We start from the raw sequence: 20,000 nt of genomic DNA on the forward strand, positions 1-20,000 counted from the left end.
TACGTTCTACAACATAAAATACATCAGTAAATACCCCCACTGGTGAATGTCATCACGACATATATTAGTAGCCTTTAGCTTAGCAGAGGGGATGCGCAGCCTAAAATGATTAAAGTGGTGTTAATATGTCAAGACTATCCTGCACCATACACGTGTGTTGAGCAAAGAACTTATTTTCTGCAATATTCCAAAATCCAATAGAAAAATAACACGCTAAATGACAGAAATACATTATTACTGAACCACTCTTCACACAACAGTTAAAACAAAACTGCAAAAGTGTAAGGGAAGGATTCAAATAAATCATTTGTGTCTTAACCTTTTCTAACCTAAACGGTAAACACCAGCATGTCATCTGGCTTATAAAGTAGCAATATCACATCAAAAACAAAAGTTAAACATCATTACATTTATGGTGCTACAGGTTTTAAAGTTAAACAATTTCTCCTTATCATGGGTATAATACAACAGCTAGCTCTGCACTGCGGACAATGCTGTTTCCCGCATAAATCATCAATGGAGAAAAAGCTGCCTCTGTGCCTGAGACCGTTAGCTTTAGCCTCACACTATTAGCACAATATTATGCATGTACCGAGCAAGTGCCTGTTAACGGATATTTTTTATAGGATTGTGGTTTTAACATGAGTTAGCTGGAAAAAATGTTAAAGTCAGACAGAGATAATATTTTCAACCTACTACTGGCGCTAATGTTAGCTTAATTATTAGCTAGCTACAGCTACATGGTGGGTGGGGAAGCCATTGTTGCTAGTTAGAAATTGGAAGCCTGCTTTATCTACCTTTGTCTGTTATCAGTGTTGATTTAATCAAGTGATATCATAATTGAGTATGGTGATATAATAAAGGCAGACGTGAGAAGACTGCAGAGAAACAAGTCAGCAGAAATAGCATGCAGGTAGCAGCATGTTGATGTAGCTTATTTTCTCTTTCTACTGCCAAACATTCAACAAGCTCAAGTTCTTCATTAAAAAGAAACGATTAATAATTTAGTGAGAATATGAACAATGAATACATAACATATTGCATTACACTTACACCTTATTTTGATATTTTTTAAATTATTCACATAACCCAGTGCCATTTATAAACTAACCAACCACACAGTTTCAGTTCAAGTTCAGTTTTAGTCCTAAGCAGATTGTTTTTAGAACTATGTAAACTCTTACCTGGTTTCAGATGTGGTCAGGTGAGGAAATGGACAAAAATGATTGCAAGGCCTACATTCAACAGCATCACTAAAGCCACCAAGATAGAGTTCGGGCCCTGAGAAGACACAAGAAAACCTTATGTTGCATTATGTGTTCTGAATGAAGCAATGCTAGTTTAACAAATACCGTATCCACCACACACACACACACACACACACACACACACACACACACACACACACACACACACACACACACACACACACACACACACACACACACACACACACACACACACACACACACACACACACACACACACACACACACACACACACACACACACAGTGAATGTTTGATGACCTAAGCATCGATTTGCAATAGATAAGCTCTCATAAAGTGAATAATTGACAAACTACGTTGCTTATTGGCTGGTAGACATAGGGCAGGAAGCAATCCAAGAATATTGTTTATTTTGTACCCTGTGTAATTCTTAGCTTTTTTGACAGCACTCACATAGTCTACACCTTTAGTGTACAACCCAATGAAAACAAGGTTTGAATTTAGGGAGCGTACAGAAAACCCATTATCATTATATAATGAATTAGGATAATAATGTGTTAAAAAACTAATTCCCCTTTGGTTTCAATTTAACTGAAGTGCACATGCTCTATGGGCCAGAGGCTGTACTTTTTTAATCTACAGTCGCAACATTTTGGGCTTAATGTGCCACAGGGCAACTCTCGTAGGAACGAACGGATCCCCAACTCCAGATCTTTTTGTATATCCATGGGTTTCCCCAGCATATATGAAAGAATGCACTCAAAACTGCAAAACTGAATCAAACATGTAGTCACTTTATCTCACTCACCGACTCCTCTTCTAAAATTTCAGGAACAATTTCCATACTAGCTTTCTTGGTTTCTGCAAGGCTCTTTGGTTTGGTTGATTCCTGTCTTTTTGGCTTGGGGGGCTCTGGTGCTTTTGTGCTTTCTTTCGGTGGAACTGGTGAAGGGGTAGGCGGGGGTTTTGGTGGTGAAGTCCAAAGAGGTTTGGCGGGGGGTGGCAAGCGCGCAAGGCTTGACGGGTGAAGGTTGTCCTCGATACCACTTGGTTCGTCCGGTGGGGGGATCTTGACATCTGCCTTGACATAGTAACCATGGTACTGGGAGTGAATCTGCCCGTTGCTAGGTTTACCACCTCCTGTTGATGAAACAGCTGCTTTGATTGTCGGAGTAGTCTCCTGTTGCCTCACTTCCTGTTTGAGAGATTGTTTGGATGCTGCCTTTGTTATGCCTGCCAAGTACAAGAATGGAAAACAGAAAAGAATGGTCAACCAAAGCACCGACAAACACTATTGGTTGGTAGCTGTGTTGTAAGATGATTGCAGGGTCAGCAGTTTGATCCTCCTCATCTTGAAAACATGTTGTTTTGAAACACACAACAAAAATTGCTTCTGATGGTCGGGCCAGTGTGTTGCATTGTAATTTGCTGCCCTCAGTGTGTTTGATTGTGTGTTAAAGAATGAATGGGATTCGAAAAATTGCTAGTAATTAATTATAGTAGCAATAAAATCAGTCCATTTCTGATCACCAGTAAATTGTGACCCATTAAAACCTATTAATAATATCCCACTGTACCCTATTTAACATTTCTGTGGTTTATTTTAAAACGCAAATAAGTGCAAGGTAACACTAAATTCCGTACGTTTTACTCAATTTGCTTTCTGAATTAGTACTGCAATTGCATTGATCCTGCAGTATTCACAGTTGATCACCATATTTTGACTATAAAACATTACTGCTCATCACCAAGTGGATCTCAGAATGGTTGCTATAGCTGCTTACAATTTTTCAACCCCATTTCAAACCAGTATTTTGGACATGCTTTAGCTCTCAATACCAATTTAATCCTGAAATAACTCAAACACATTCATAATAATCACATCAATTATCTTTTTACACTGTTAATTATAGAACCATCAACTGAAATATAGCTGCACATACATTTTATTTTCCAATTTAAATATATGTTTTATGTTTGTCTTTGGAGGTGTGTTGTAAAATGACCATGAAATGTCCCATGTAACCTTGCTGACTGTCAATTGTTTCATGAGAAACACAAGCTGGCCAGGTGAAACAAAAATGTGTTTACCTGCTGTCACAGTTGGTGGAGCGACTGCGGCGGGACTTTTATTGCTAGAAATTATATTTTTTACAACAATAGGTGAAGGAGTAGGGCTCGGAACTGGGCTTGGAGATGGAGAGACGTTGGGTGTTGTGCCTTTCCGGTAGAAATGAGGGCTCCCTGATGGAGATTTCTCCTTTTTCTCCACAGGAACCTCCTTCACCTCTATTGGCTCATTATACTTCTGCCGTATGTAGTCAGGGCCTGAAATCATATAAGATTTAAGAAAGGTTTTTACACACAGAAAAACATAACTAAAGCAATATATATATTTTATATATATACATATAGTTAAATATAACAGTGAAAATTGCCCATTAAAAAAAAGACATTCCTTTTTTTTGTTTATAACAGCTTGGGTCTTTTTTTGCAGACAATCATGTCCATCTCATGTAATTTACTCCAGACATTTCATGGGTGAAAAAAAAACCCTGAAGCATTCATGTTTCTTCATCTGCTGGACATTAATATTACTGATAGAGTTTGAAACACTTTATACTGTAATTCCTTGTTATAATAATGCTTTAAAATGTCATAAAATGTGAAGATTACATCATCAGAAAATGTTAACCCCCCCCCCCAAAAAGACAATTAAATAACCAATAATTTTCAAATTTCAAAACTGATATCATATAGATGTTAAAGAGAAGAGGTCCATAGGAAAGAGCCTGGAGGTACCCCCATATCAAATCTGTCTGCTTAGATCTGCAATTACCTTAAAAAATATATCTTTCTATTTTCTTTAACATTCAATCAAATAAGGTAATGAGCCAAAAGGTTTTTCAGTTTGTGTCCAATGCAGCAATAATAAGACTACACTATAGTACTCTAATAATAAGACTGAGATTCTGCAAATGTATTTGTTAAAGTGGACGTCATGAAAGACCTTAACAAGAGCAGTCTAAATGCTGTGGTGTGGTCAAAAATTGCATAACCATTCAAACTGTTTTCTCTGCTTACACATTATCCCTTAAACATCTGTAGAAAAAAATATTGAAATTGTCTCGGCAACTACTGCCTTTATTTCTACAGACAGAGTTGAAACGGGGGGAAAGCGGCGAATGGTCCAGAGGACCGATCCGAACCCAGGTCCTCCCCTTGATGACCAACCCCGGTACATGGGCCACCAACTCTACCAATTGAGCCATACTGTTATTTTTGATCAAGCAGCTGTTGCAATAACTGTAAATTATCCTTTTGTCATGGGACAACAGAGTTGAGTTGCCTGAGTAATGAAACCTGGACATCTAGGGAAAACTAAATGTTGTTAAACTGAAATAATCAATGAAATAAAGAACCCCATTATCACAAGAAAGTGATTCCTATCCTTATTAACACTCGATCATGGCTGTGACCTTGGCTTCAATACAAGTCACTGGAGTAAGGCAGTCTGGGACCTTTTCTTTTTTTATTGTGACCTGTGATGCAAGATGGATCCAAGTAATATACCGCTTTCAAACAGGAAGCACATGACGGTCATTTCTGTCTACTAATTGAAACAAGGTTATACATCCTGCTTTCTGTGACATTATTGACAAATTAATGTGAACTGTGCTATTGTTGTACTGTACCTGGCTGATGGAAGCTTGGAGACAGCTCTCTGGCCACAGTTCTGGCAATATCAGAGTCCTGTCCGGCTGACTGTGCAGCCTGGTCAGCGGAGTCTGCTTTGGCCCGGGCATGGGCTGTCCTGCAAAAACACACCAATAAAAAACATAGGCTGAGTTACTTGCTGTATGGTAAATCCAGTTACATAACGTGTAGTTTCTCCATTTTGCCAGACATGCTTAATTTCTGAATAAAGATCTCTGTATATTGGATAAGAATACTTCCAAGTGTTGAAGTGTGTGTGTGTGTGTGTGTGTGTGTGTGTGTGTGTGTGTGTGTGTGTGTGTGTGTGTGTGTGTGTGTGTGTGTGTGTGTGTGTGTGTGTGTGTGTTTAAGCTGCTGCCTGTAAAGCTTGAAGATGTTGTCCTACAAATACGTATTGACCTTATTCTATGGATAGGATTTATGTCAACACAATCCTTATTTATGCAATATTCAAATATTAGTTTTATGTATTTATCATTATTATTATTTTACAAAATTATATTATATCCTTGTTATTTTCAATGCAATAACTCATATTTAAATAACAGTGATTATTATTACTACCATTAATCTCTTTAACCTTCATTTTGTCATTATTAATATTTTTAAATTTGTGTTTGTCCATTAGCACGACCACTCTTAATTTGCTAAAGTGATGCTACTGCTGCAGGAAGTGTTTGGTCTTTTGCAAATGTATACATATGTGTGATATGTACTTCTGTAAAAGTCGTGTGTCCTGCTCCCAATAGAGGTTTGTTGTTTGCTAGCCAGCCTGTAGCTGTTGTTCACATTTGTTTTGCAAGTGACTTGGTTAAATTGCTCTAGAGTCTGTAATCAGCACCTACCCTCTCAATCACACTTATAAAGCAATCTGAAATACAGACAATTGAAAATACGTCAGGGGCAACTTATGGCTAATAAGCTACAAAAACACACATTTCGATATTTCTGTGCATTTCAGTTCCTTTATTTTTTTGTTCAACTGGTATTCCATTTACATATACCTTTAATAGATATAACTTAACAGCACTCGGTGATACTGTATGTAAAACAGATATAGCACTCATGAGTAACCATCGCTGTAGGCAGCTTTAAATAAGTGAGCATGGCTAACCTGTACATTAGTGTTTGCTGCAGAGCTTTAGGTGCTAACCATCGGGGCACATGCTATCTAACTGAAAGGATCCGAAACCAGAAAAGTTGTACTGCTTGTCTCTTCTTCCATTTCTCTCGGTTTTACACTTGTTGGTATACATCAGTTACAATAAATGTACCAAAACCCCTCTGCGGTTCAATAGTTCCATAATGAACAAAAACATTACGGAAGAGAAGTTGTATCAAGGAGATTTTAGTTAGTTTAGTTTAGTTAGTTATTTATTTTGGTTAAACTGTTATGCCATTAAGTTAACACCACTGAGAGATAATCAAACCAGATACACCACTGGTAAATAACCATCAGTTAGCAAGGCTAACCTATACATTAGTGTGGGCTGCGAGCCTTTTGCTAGCATAGCATAAGCTATGCTATTTCAATGAAAGGATCCAAAACTAACAAGGTTTTCGGTAACATGCACTCCTGTTAACTGTTCAAAAGGGTTACAAACAAGAATTGATTACACTCACTCAAGCTACCTATGATATGTAGATATCATTATAATATTCAGGAGGACTATTCATAGTGGAATCAAAAAGAAAGCCAGCCTGGAACTACAACAGACACCGAAACAGGGCAGCTCGATTCCAAAGGTCTGCCATGTCGTCAACAGGGTCCAGAGCGTTCTTCCGCACTGACCATGGAGGACACCAGATAAAGCACACTACTCTGTGACTGTGTGTGTGTGTGTGTGTGTGGGGGGGGGGGTGTCAGCTGTTGATAAGTGTTGTCCATCTTGGCCTTATTTAGACAAGCACTACTTCTGACGCACGTAAAGGCCCCACACACACACACACACACACACACACACACACACACACACACACACACACACACACACACACACACACACACACACACACACACACACACACACACACACACACACACACACACACACACACACACACACACACACACACACACACACACACACACACACACACACACACACACACACACACACACACACACACACACACCAGCCATCTAGCCAAGAATGTGCCTACTTGCTTCTCTCCCTTCAGCCCACACAACTACTCTTTCTCTCTCTCTCTGTATTATCAGTGTTCCCACATCTCTTCCTGCTGAATTAATTTAATATTAACATATATTGGTTTGAAAATGTCAATAACAATTTTAACAAAGCAGCACAATAACACAGGTCCAAAAATTCCAACAGCACACAATAAAAGTGATACGGACATTAACATGACAAAAGGACAATATTCTGTTTATCCTATGCATGTTTTATTCAAAATAAATGTTATTTATTTAATCGACTGTTCATATTTTAGGAGGAATGGCACCTGTGTTGAACAGTAACCCCAGATTTAGTTTTCTTCTAGCTGCTATTACCACACTTAGTTGGGATGTCCCTCTGCGTTCTAGAGAGACTGCCAATTCATTAATTCTCTTTTTAGGGCTAGATGACTTTGTAATCTACTCTTGCTTTAGGATTCGTCTTGCCAATGATCTAAATAGTTTTCTTTACATTGTGTAATTATTAGTTATACTCGGATTGCTTTTAGGACAGCAGGATTGTGAGGCTGCTCATAGTGTGTCTGAGAGGGAGCAGTTAGCTCAACTGGCAAAGAGGACTCTGTTCTTGGCTCAGCTCTGGGCTTTGGAGGGTTTTCGAGGTTTGATTTTCATGTCGGTTTTCTTTTGAATGATAATTAACCTCTATGTAATTCTGCTCTACATTTATTGGTGTAACATATACATACATCTGTCTATGATCACTTCTCTTTTGCATATCCAGGGCCTGGCTGGGGGGACAGCAGGCTAACAAGGTAATTCCAGACGGCCCTCTACCCAGTAACATTTTCCATCTCTTCCCGGGTAACCCCAAAGTGATACTTAGCCAGACAAGATATATAATCTGTCCAGTGTGTTTTGGGGCCTCTTACCAGTTGGGCGTTCCCGGAAAATCTCTAAAAGGATGTGCGCAGGAGGCATCAATAGCCACTAGCTGAGACAAGCTTACGTAGGAACCTTTTTTTGGCTTCTTGTATTCGTAATCTCAAATTAAAGATCCCTCTCCCAGGATGGAAACTCAAAGAAATTATGTTGTGTACAGAATAAACAACATGATAACATTAAAATAAACAGTCCATTTACTTAAAAATGTAAACATAGATATAAAAAGATTGTTGTAAGGAGGATGTAAACTACTTCCATTTCCCACCAACAATGCATTCATTGGAGCATAACTAGGGGCAGGTTTGAGGGATCCTGAGCCAACACTAGCTATAATGTTTATCAAAGTGTGCATTCTGCCCCCCCACCTAGCTTTTACCTGGCAGGAGAGATTTCCCCTATGTGGTCCTGGTTGTTTTAAGGCGCTCTTGGGCATTGCAGGACATCCTGCACAAACCCAGCTGGATTTATAAAATAAAATTGCAGCTCGCAAAACTGCCGTGTACACAAGTGCTTAAAGGTCTCCTATTAAGCTATATTCAACAATATATTGTAGGGCAATATCTATACAAGTGTTTTGCTCAAAATACCAAACAGACCCCCCATTGTAGCATGCCTCATCCCCCTCTATCTCAGCCCTGTTCCTGAAGTGCTGATTCTGTGACTGTAGCTTTAAATGAACTAGCTGCTGCTGGCCACGCCCCTTTTGAGCTGCTGCTGGCCACCCCCCTTTGGAGCATCATGATCTCTCCTCTGAAGAGTTTTCTACCAGGAGAAACTCAGCTAAACGCTGCCGTGATTAAACCTCATATTATGTTCCAAACTACATCCAGCATTATTTCTGAAACACTTCTCAGTGTTTACCTCTAGAACAGAGACATTATATGTATTATATAAACAACAACTTTAAGTCCCTCCTGCAGACATCCTGCTGAACACACAGACACACAGAGGTGCTACAGAGGGAATTCAACTCGCTGACTGTATATGGGGGACGGTAGGTTGGGACACACGGGCGGTACGTTGCCAGAAGTTCAATGTAAAGCCAGCCCACATGTCGGTTGTGATGTCATATCGGCAGCAAATCGGGGTCAGCTCGTTTGTACCCCCATTTTTAGAGATGTGGGCAAGGAGGAAAAGAGAGAGGGTTGTATTCTCTGACACTTGACACCTGTGAGTCTCCTTACACACCGGGGACCACTAATCTGACCACTTTTTTCAGTAACGAGTAATCTAACGCGTTACTATTTCCAAACCAGTAATCAGATTAAAGTTACTTATCCAAGTCCCTGTGCGTTACTATTTTTATCATTTTCCTTGGTGAAAAGATATATTTTAGCTTTCTTCTTGCATCTCGGGGAGTGACGTATATGCGACAACTAAAAGTCACGTTTTCAGCATGAAGACACCTCACGTGTAATACCACGCAGCGGCACAAACGTAAACAACAATGGAGGGAGGAGAGAGATGCGCGTTTTCTAGCTGGAAATACAGTCACTATTTTGAGTTTGTGTCAGCTGAAGGTGACAGTATTAAGGTTCGTTGTTCTCTCTGTTCTGGAGACAAAGTGCTATCTAGCTTCAAACACACTACATCAAATTTGAAGAAACATTTTGAGTTGCAGCACGGCACAGTCAAACTACAGAGCAAGTCCCACCAAGTGGTGCAAAGCAGAGAGCTGAGACTAAAGCAGGAGGTCCCCCACCACCCGAACAACAAAAGCTGGACCTCGGGGCAAAACCAGTAAGTGGGAGAAGAGTAGAAGAAGTTGGTCGGGCAGTATGATGGACTCATTTTTATGTTGAGGCGGCGGGGGGTGTTGTCGGCAGCTGCTGAAAGTAACTAATAAAGTAACTTGTAATCTCACTTAGTTACTTTAAAAATCAAGTAATCAGTAAAGTAACTAAGTTACTTTTTAAAGGAGTAATCAGTTATCAGATTACTTTTTCAAGGTAACTGTGGCAACACTGCCGGGGACACATTTATATATAAAAGACATTAAAATGTTCATTTTGCATAATAGGGGACCTTTAAATTAAAATTGCAGGATCTCTTCTGTTGGTTGCATATTAAAGCATTTAGTGAGTGTTCTGTTGCCAAAGTGTTGGCACTACAGTGATAAACTGATCACCTTGCCAACTGTAGAAGATTGATATGTCCAGCAACTCCAAAAAATTATTAATTAGAGCAGTCATGAGAATAATTACTATAAAATACCTACATATTTATTGAATCCATGACCAACTCTGTTAAAATCAACAGAGGGGGATGTAGGAACAGCTGTTGCAGCATGTCCTGCTAACAACAGACCACACTGTAAACACTTTAGAAACAACAAAGTGTAACAGTCTGATGAAGGTGCATTGGTATCTTTATGTTACTCATTAAAGCCATGTGTTGATAGTTGCAGGATTGCTAACAATGTTAATCTAAGGTTGAGGAGTAGCATGAGGTCACTCTCAGCTACACGCAATGGCCTCGGACAATTTTGAGAAACAAATACCAAAACTCTATGAGAATAGAATGGTAAGGTGTACGTTTTCTGTATGTACAATTCAAATCATTTTAAATAAACTTAACATACAACACTCCTACTGGGCCCCTGTGGCTCAGGAGTTTAGTGGTCAACATGCCAAATGTTCTTGGAAAAGATACTTAATCCCACATTTTTCCCATATGCCAGATTAAGGTGCCAAGGTGTATGCAGGTCATTTCGTAAAAGTGTCAAATCAAATGTAATTAGCAGGTTTACTGATTTGCCAATGTATCAGATGGAATGTATGCACCCATTTGAGCTCTAAGCTTGTAGTCTCTAGAATTATAAAGAATGATTTGTCATTGGATCAATGGCAAAGATAAATACTGGATTGTTTAAAATTGCTGTTCAAAAACGGTTCAAAATGCATCAAATAAACCCTGTAGATATCCCCCTTTTTTGCACTCTGGAAACACAGTGACTGCACAGCAACAAGATCCAGCAGGGCAAACATCACATTCATTCATCAGACAAGAATGTTGGGAAGCTCATCAGCATAATAACAACTTTGTTTGGGAGTCAAACTGACAGTGACTAATCAGCCCTCACCTGAAAATTGCATAAACACATCAATAGTAAATGAGTTGGATCACAGATTTTATTATTCAATTGCTTAACCTGGAGTCTTGTGTCCAACCTGTTTTCAAGTGGTGTGTTCTGGATTAAGGATGCTAACCATGTATTTGGTCAGGTTTAAATCTAGCCAGCAACCTTTGCACAATAGAATCTTTTTTGCTCTTTATAGCAACCTGCCTAACACAAACGCAACAAAGGGGTGAAAGTTTGAGGTGAGATGATCTTACATGCAAAATTTTACCTGGAGATGGCAATCTCTACTTTGGTTTTGGCGATAGCTGCTGCTCTCACTGCTCCCTCTATGGCTCGATCCACCTTCTGTTTGGTCTTAGTGTTCCTCAGCGGGATCAGCTGCTTCTTGAGGCCTCGGGCCAGAACGTTGTTCTTGTACTTCCCCTCTTCTTTGGATCCATCAGGGAAGAGAGTGCAGCCGTAGCCATGGCGCTTATTGTTCAACCACTCGCCTTCGTATTTCATGCCGTTGGAGCGCTCAGAGACACCAAATCCACTGCGCTTGTCGTTCTTCCACTCACCCATGTAGGCCTCGGTGGTGGTGGCATCTACATTGTCCTCCAGGGGCAGGTAGTCATCGCCTGTGTCTCCGTCTCCAAAGCTGATGGTGGAATTGGCGTCGCTAGAACTGATGCGGCTCATGTTTGTGTCGCTGTGTGCTGAGCTGCGCTTACTGGAAATTGATGACCGTGAGTCAGATTTGCGCAGTCGCTGAAGGCTGCCAAAGAGGGAACCGCGGCGAAAAAGACCCTTTTTCTTCTCGGAACCATCTCCGTCGGAGTGGAAGTTGAGTACAAAGCCCCCGCGTGTACCGGCAGGGCTGTCAGACAGGCTGTCACGCAGTACTGTACCATTACTCTGCTCACTACGCAAGGAAGACAGCGAGGTTCGTAGAGGTGAGCGGATGACAGAGGCCATACCGTATGGCACACTTTGACGCACGCCGTAGCCATGACGCATCCCACCAGTCCACTGACCCTGGTATGTACCTGTAGCAAAACAGAGGCAGGGAGAGAGACAACAGACAGTCAGTTAACAATTAATTATAAAGACAACAAAATAACCATGATGTATGTTTTGAGCTCTAATGACAAGAAATCTCAAAAAAAAAAAAAAGAATTTGCTGTGCTAATCATTGTGCATCTTCTGGACATCAAAAAGTCCTGTCCACAATGGTAAGAAGATGGTAAAACCTTGGGGTGCAGGATCGACAGTAATGCGGTCCAATGTGACCTAGTGCTGTGGCACTAGTGGGCGGGCCATGGCTTGGTATAATTAGCCATGAAAAATGAAAATGGTTTGCACACAGATCACTCAGAACCTCCTGCAGGGCATGTAGCGACAAATGGCAAATTAGAGGCCAAGGAGCCACCAGTTAAAAGGGCTATAATTTCCTTTGTTGGGGCATAACTTCTGGCAGAAGAAAGCAAACAGTTACCAGGAACCATTCACCCAACGCTGAAGTCTGTGGTCATGGCAATTTGTGCCTTAAGTGATGGGTCTGCCAGCATTTTCCCATTACTGAAAGATACAGTGGGGCAAAAAAAAAAGTATTTAGTCAGCCACCAATTGTGCAAGTTCTCCCATTTAAAAAGATGAGAGAGGCCTGTAATTGTTATCAAAGGTATACTTCAACTATGAGAGACAGAATGAGAAAAAAAAATCCAGAAAATCACATTGTAGGATTTTTAATGAATTCATTTCAAATTATTGTGGAAAATAAGTATTTGGTCAATAACAAAAGTTCATCTCAATACTTTGTTATATACCCTTTGTTGGCAATGACAGAAGTCAAACGTTTACTGCAAGTCTTCACAAGGTTTTCACACACTGTTGCTGGTATTTTGGCCCATTCCTCCATGCAGATCTCCTCTAAAGCAGTGATGTTTTGGGGCTGTCGCTGGGCAACACGGACTTTCAACTCCCTCCAAAGATTTTCTATGGGGTTGAGATCTGGAGACTGGCTAGGCCACTCCAGGACCTTGAAATGCATCTTACGAAGCCACTCCTTCGTTGCCCTGGCGGTGTGTTTGGGATCATTGTCATGCTGAAAGACCCAGCCACGCTTCATCTTCAGTGCCCTTGCTGATGGAAGGAGGTGTTCACTCAAAATCTCACGATACATGGCCCCATTCATTCTTTCCTTTACACGGATCAGTCGTCCTGGTCCCTTTGCAGAAAAAGCAGCCCCAAAGCATGATGTTTCCACCCCCATGCTTCACAGTAGGTATGGTGTTCTTTGGATGCAACTCTGCATTCTTTCTCCTCCAAACACGACGAGTTGAGTTTTTACCAAAAAGTTCTATTTTGGTTTCATCTGACCATATGACATTCTCCCAATCCTCTTCTGGATCATCCAAATGCCCTCTAGCAAACTTCAGACGGGCCTGGACATGTACTGGCTTAAGCAGGGGGACACGTCTGGAACTGCAGGATTTAAGTCCCTGGCGGCGTAGTGTGTTACTGATGGTAGCCTCTGTTACTTTGGTCCCAGCTCTCTGCAGGTCATTCACTAGGTCCCCCCGTGTGGTTCTGGGATTTTTGCTCACCGTTCTGGTGATCATTTTGACCCCACGGGGTGAGATCTTGCGTGGAGCCCCAGATGGAGGGAGATTAGCAGTGGTCTTGTATGTCTTCCATTTTCTAATAATTGCTCCCACAGTTGATTTCTTCACACCAAGCTGCTTACCTATTGCAGATTCAGTTTTCCCAGCCTGGTGCAGGTCTACAATTTTGTCTCTGGTCTCCTTTGACAGCTCTTTGGTCTTGGCCATAGTGGAGTTTGGAGTATGACTGTTTGAGGTTGTGGACAGGTGTCTTTTATACTGATAACGAGTTCAGGAGGACAGAGGAGCCTCTTAAAGAAGAAGTTACAGGTCTGTGAGAGCCAGAAATCTTGCTTGTTTGTAGGTGACCAAATACTTATTTTACCGAGGAATTTACCAATAATTCTTTAAAAATCCTACAATGTGATTTCCTGGATTTTCTTTTCTCATTCTGTCTCTCATAGTTGAAGTGTACCTATGATAAAAATTACAGGCCTCTCTCATCTTTTTAAATGGGAGACTTGCACAATTGGTGGCTGACTAGATACTTTTTTGCCCCACTGTATGTTGTGCTACCAATTTTTATTCACTTCACTATGTTTGTGTAAAAGCTTATTACATCAAGCATTATTTTCTGAAACAGTATGGAGCTCAAACGTTTCTCTCTCGCAGGTTTAGCAAGGACAGGACCTTTATATTACACATAGTCTCTATAGTACAGCATTAGCTCTGAGTGTTAGCGATGCTTGCTAACGTAAACACAGACCATAATACTTCCATAACAACTTTACTCTAAGTCCCTACTGCAGACATCCTGCTGAATACACGGACACACAGCTGGGGGGGGATTCAGCTAGCCGACTGTATATGGGGGACAATAGGTTGGGACGTAGGCGGGACGTTGCCAGGAGTTCAATGTAAAGCCAGCCCACATTTCCGATATGACGTGAAGTCAGCAGCAAATCCGTATCAGCTCCGTTGTCCCCCCGTTTTAGTCAAAAGTCAAAGTCAATGTCAACTGTATTGTCATTCTTCCCATTAGTGTGTACAGACAGAAAGTTTGAAATACTGTTTCCCACAGTCCCCGAGGTATATATAAAAAGTAAAAGTTAGAGAGGGTAAGGAGGAGAAGAGAGAGGGTTGTATTTTCTGACACTTTGTGAGTCTCCTTACACACCGGGGACACATATTTATGTATAAAAGACAGCAAAAAGTGCATTTTGCATAATAGGGGACCTTTAAAATGACAGAAGCATTGATTTAGGGTTTTCTGTAACTGTCAAAGTCTGCTCACAATTTATTTTCCATTAACCAAACTTCAAATACTGCCAGAGCCCATACCTTGTCCCTGTTAGTGTTTACTGTACCTCCTGTCTTTTTCTGCTGTTCTCTTCACTGTTGACTTCCTGTCTGTCTCCTTCTGATGATTTCTCTGACGTCCAGCACTCTGTCTTTTAAACTCTTTTTCTTTTCGTTACTGGGGATGGTTTAAGGTTTTAATTTTGTGCTTTCCACAAATATAAAACGACTATTCATACAGTATTACATGATGATTTCTGATGGAGAAAACCAATGTTTGTTGTCCAAAGCTGACGTGAAATTGACCAGACTTCTTTCTGCGGAGTGATATGACTGTACATAGTCCTTGATCCTTTCTTAACAACGGTCTGTTCTCTTTAACAGACATCTGGAATGTGCAAATTGACCAAGCACACTTGAGTATTCACCTAAGCCGTGTAATAAAGCATACATGAGTGGGCATTGGTTTACTCTCTGACTCTTTGTATTAATTTTTTAGGTGATATTAACATTTTATTTTATGTACAAATCTATGTATGAATGACCTATAGTTTTGCGGTATCCCTTGGCCAGATTGCTATTTTGGTTGTATCTGTTGACCTGGGCCAAGGTCTCTCAAACAGCTCCCAGGATAAGGGCATCAGACTCACTCCCTGATTTTAAATCTAAACTTAAGTCTCACCTGTTTATTGCTGCAGTTCCCAAGGGTCCTGGTCATATGTATTTTTCAGTTTACATTTGGTTCCCTGATTTTTGGGACTCTATTAACTACCTTATGTTAACCCTTGAAATGTCATGTTGTTTTTGTGCTAACCAAATAACTGCTAGTTTGTAAAAAGATGTGGTACTGTGTTGTTTTATCTTTCATTTGAATCTCCTTGAGATTCTATTATTCTTAACAACCATGACTTTATTATTTTCATTCTATTAACATTTGTGAATTGCTTTGCATTGACTATTTATGGATGAAAGTGGGCATGTAGAGGGATGATCCACCTGTGAACTATTCCAAGTTTGTGATGTATAAATAGAAGCTGCTTTATTTCTCACAGCAATTCTACAGCTGAAGAAATATTGTTACCGTCTAAACAAACAACCAACAGTGCAACGGCTATTCATGTTAGTTAAGTTGGATTGACCCTTCTGTGTTAAGGGGACCACAAAACTAACAGCTTGTAGACCCCTTTAATTATGTCACTGTTATTGGGACTGTAATCCAAACAGAGAACACAATCTTTCCTGAGATATTGGACATCATGTCCTCTGCCCATTGTTTCATTCATTTTACACTTGTGACTGTAAACGTCATACATCACTACATTTGTAGATGCAACCCTACTCTCCCTGCTGTCTAGCTTTTAAATTCCTTCCTCGGTGTGACTTTTCACCTCCACAAATGTTTTGTACCCTGATGCTGATTCAGGACTTTGTAGGACTGCCAGGACAATATAAGTGACCGTGCTAATTGTAGCACTTCAGGGACCTTTATGCACTCAAATTATGTTTATTTTCTTGTATATGTTTTTCATTTGCTCCCCCTTCTCTGATTTGGTTTTGTCATAAAGTACGCTTAGAAATAACTGCAGCAAAACAGTTTCTATCAATAACATTTTAAAAGTACTGTCTTTAGAGTGGTGCAAGTCCTAAAACCAGAGTTCGCCTGCAGCTTATTGGTGGTGATGTGCAGCGATTCGACTGTGATCCGAGTTTGTTTAAAGCATTAGCTTTTTATTTCTGCTGTGTTAATGTGAAGATTATCCTGCTGAACAAAACGTGATAAAGATCATAATATTATTTGGCCACAAAGCTTATTTTCTGCATATACCAAAATCCAATGTAATATCCCGTTGCTTTTGCCAAGGGAGTGCTTGTGATGCAACTCTCTATAGCACTGCTACATTAAGCAGGAGTGTCCTGTGTTTCTTCGACTAAAAAGTCTAAATAAGGTCACTCTTGAAACTAAAGTCTCAAATGTGATTTTACAATGGGCGAAAAAGCATCAGAAACCACTTTGCAAAGTCAATTTTAATTATTGTATTATTGATCATTACATTCAAAATAGAATTATAAGTCAGTTAAAGCATGGTCACCATATACCTTTTTAAACCCTTTAAAAATGTATATCTTTAACTTTCAGTATTGGTCATGCTCTCATACATTTCTTTCAATGAGGAGGAATCTTTTCAGTTTGAAACACACCATTTTATTTTAAATTAATGATATATGAATTTAGAAGAATAGCATTAAAATGAGTGCCTGCCAAATCATAAAATAAATAGGAAGAAAATGATGTCAGGGTATGAAGTGGTGTCAACACAAACAGTTGAGTCCTGACTGAAGGATACATGTGTTGATGTACTGCTCTGTTTATGGAACAATGAAACAAATGAAATGCTGACTATGCAACCTTGTTAAACTACAGTATTTACGCCTTATTAACAGCAAGGAAAACCTTGTCTAATGTTCACCCCCTTCACACTTATCTAAAAGCAACTTGGCTGATTGAGGTTGCACTTCTTTGCTTTGTGTCATTCTTTTCCTGTTTATTCACTTTACTTTGAATCAAGCACATTCTCCTTATCATTAAACCACTAAAAGCTAAACCTGTTGCCTTAGCAAGTCACCAAGTTATTCACCAATCTGTAAGCCAATCAGCTGTCCCTCATTAAATATGTGTCTCACAGCTTTATTCAAATGCTCTGCTCATGTACACTGTAGTCCAACTCCTCGGGTACTCTACAGTACCTGGTCAGGTGTGTTTTAAGAATCAGAAATACTTTAATAATCCTAGTCGGGAATTTATTTTTGTAACAGTTGTTCCATTTAAGAAGGAATAAAATAGAGAAGAAAAAAAATAAATATAATATACTGTATATATATATATATATATATATATATATATATATATACAGTATATTATATATAATAAAATGTAAGAATGTCCAATAAAAAATTAAATACATATAAACATAAGAAGTCAAAGTAAGATGTCCAATAAAGATAAGATAAAATAAAAACAATTACATATAAATGTTGTGTTGATTTCTAAGTATGTTAACTTTAATGTGTTGAATTTGATTTTGGCCAAGGCATCATTTATCACTCAAGTTATCCTGAGAGAAGGCAGGGCTTATTTCCATGAGCGACGGAACAAAAATAACCACTGCTGCTTTGTGAATGCTGTTGAAGTTCTAGAAATGTCAGACACCAAACTCTGTTGGTCTGGGTTATAAGAGTCTTCTGGAAACACACAGCCTGTGAATTCTACCTGGATTACAAACTCTAGCTCACGGGTGTCCAAACTACGGCCCGGGGGCCAAATGCGGCCCGCAGGCCATTTTGAATCGGCCCTCAGCAAATTCTAAAAGTATAATGCAATATGGCCCACACATTACACTTTTGCTTGTCTTATATTGTACTTCTCAAATACATATGTTAAATATATTAATGAGCCCAATTTAAAATAAATTCAGTCATTTAGAATTTAAAACATTTTCTAACAAATCTTAGTTGATGAAAAACCCCCAATACATTATTTCTATAACAAGCTTGAAATGTAACCTTCATATTTCCTCTTATTATCAGCACTCTGAGGCTTCTGTTTTAAGGAATGAGCTGCCAACTAAATAAATGAAACCCTAAAGAGAGATGGGATGTAGGCTGTTTTTTTCTTAAAGGATTTTCAAGTATTGCACATTATTCACCTACATTTGATTTGTTTAGCTAACTTATAACTTACCTTATGAGGCAATATTCACCTCTATAAGTGGCCCAGCTCTCCGTATATTTTTCTGTACGTGGCCCTCTGGTGAAAACAGTTTGGACACCCCTGATCTAGCAGGTCACAAGTTGGCTGAACCAATCTTGTGAACTAAAGTAGTATGATCCCAGTGAGTTAACATATTTCCATTTAATTACAATAAACATAGTGAAAGAAGCCCACCATAATAAATAAAATAAATAATAAAATAATGACTGATTTCTGAATGGAGATGGGATCAATCAAGGCTAGGCTAAGCTACTATTGCTGCACACTCAGAATAAACTCATGTAGGCAAAAATACAGCATACACATGGCCTAATGGTTTCCTTTTCTGAATCAACAACATAAATGATAACAGGTCTAGAATCTCAACACTGATTGGCTTTTGCAAGACAGCACCACATGGATTACTGGCATTTTGCATCACTCCAGCATTCGCATCTTTCCATTTGACTCCCTCCACGTTTTTGCATTGCATTAATATTAAAATGCACCACACGCTTTGCATCTGGTGAAAACACACAATAAAATGCCAAAGCACCTCAGAATACCACTGCCATTTATTAACTAATGTACTTGCTTGTCTGACACATCTACATTGTATTTTCAGTGTGTGCTTGAATGAAATTGTACAATATCTGGAGCTTGCCTTGAAGCTAAACTCCTAGAGCCTGTAGACGACACACCTGTACGTCTGCCTCAGTGTGCTCCAGTTTGAAAGGTTTGGACATAAAACAGTTGTGACTCTAAAAGCCCCTACGGCAAGCATCATTAGGTGATAAAGCTTGGCCTGTGGCCCTTATGGCTTCGGTTTGAGAATGTGAGAATGTGCTATTTTAAAAGATGGAAGTAACTTGAGACACCGGGAAGTCTGTTGGCTGGCCAAACATAACTCCAAGCAGCTACCTTGCTATGTGGTCTGAGCCTTCTCCACAGTGGCAGACTGACTGGAGTATATCAAATAAGCCTGTATTCTAGAAGCTTCTCTTCACAAAGTGAGGATCTTACAGTGTTTTGAAGTGAATTCATTTCTTTTGTGACCTTTTTTTTGGTAAAATATAGTTACTCAGTGTCTGGTGTTCTACCGAGGTGTTTATTTGATGTGAATCATTCACCTGAGTAGCGAGTACAGAAGGTGCACACTCACTAAAGCTTCATTTGGATGGGATGATCAACGGGCCTACCTGGGGGATTTATAGGAGCTACCCTTGAAGTTTTGTTATTATTCTGAAATTCTCACCTAAAA

The 20,000-nt window shown here is 39.6% G+C and overlaps 1 protein-coding gene across 1 annotated transcript in view; it reads right to left on the minus strand.

The window, feature by feature from the left end:
* LOC134866347 (junctophilin-1-like) overlaps positions 1-20,000 on the minus strand; it is a 34,325-nt gene that overhangs the window by 7,210 nt on the left and 7,115 nt on the right. Inside the window, exons 2-6 of the mRNA XM_063886461.1 lie at positions 11,376-12,135; positions 4,925-5,043; positions 3,321-3,557; positions 2,038-2,462; positions 1,185-1,281 (exon numbers count right to left, since the gene is read on the minus strand). Coding sequence (XP_063742531.1) covers positions 1,201-1,281; positions 2,038-2,462; positions 3,321-3,557; positions 4,925-5,043; positions 11,376-12,135 — 1,622 coding nt within the window. The 3' untranslated portion in view covers positions 1,185-1,200. The remainder of the gene's footprint in view (positions 1-1,184; positions 1,282-2,037; positions 2,463-3,320; positions 3,558-4,924; positions 5,044-11,375; positions 12,136-20,000) is intronic.

This window comes from Eleginops maclovinus, chromosome 6, assembly GCF_036324505.1.
Source record: "Eleginops maclovinus isolate JMC-PN-2008 ecotype Puerto Natales chromosome 6, JC_Emac_rtc_rv5, whole genome shotgun sequence".
NCBI classification, from domain to species: domain Eukaryota; kingdom Metazoa; phylum Chordata; class Actinopteri; order Perciformes; family Eleginopidae; genus Eleginops; species Eleginops maclovinus.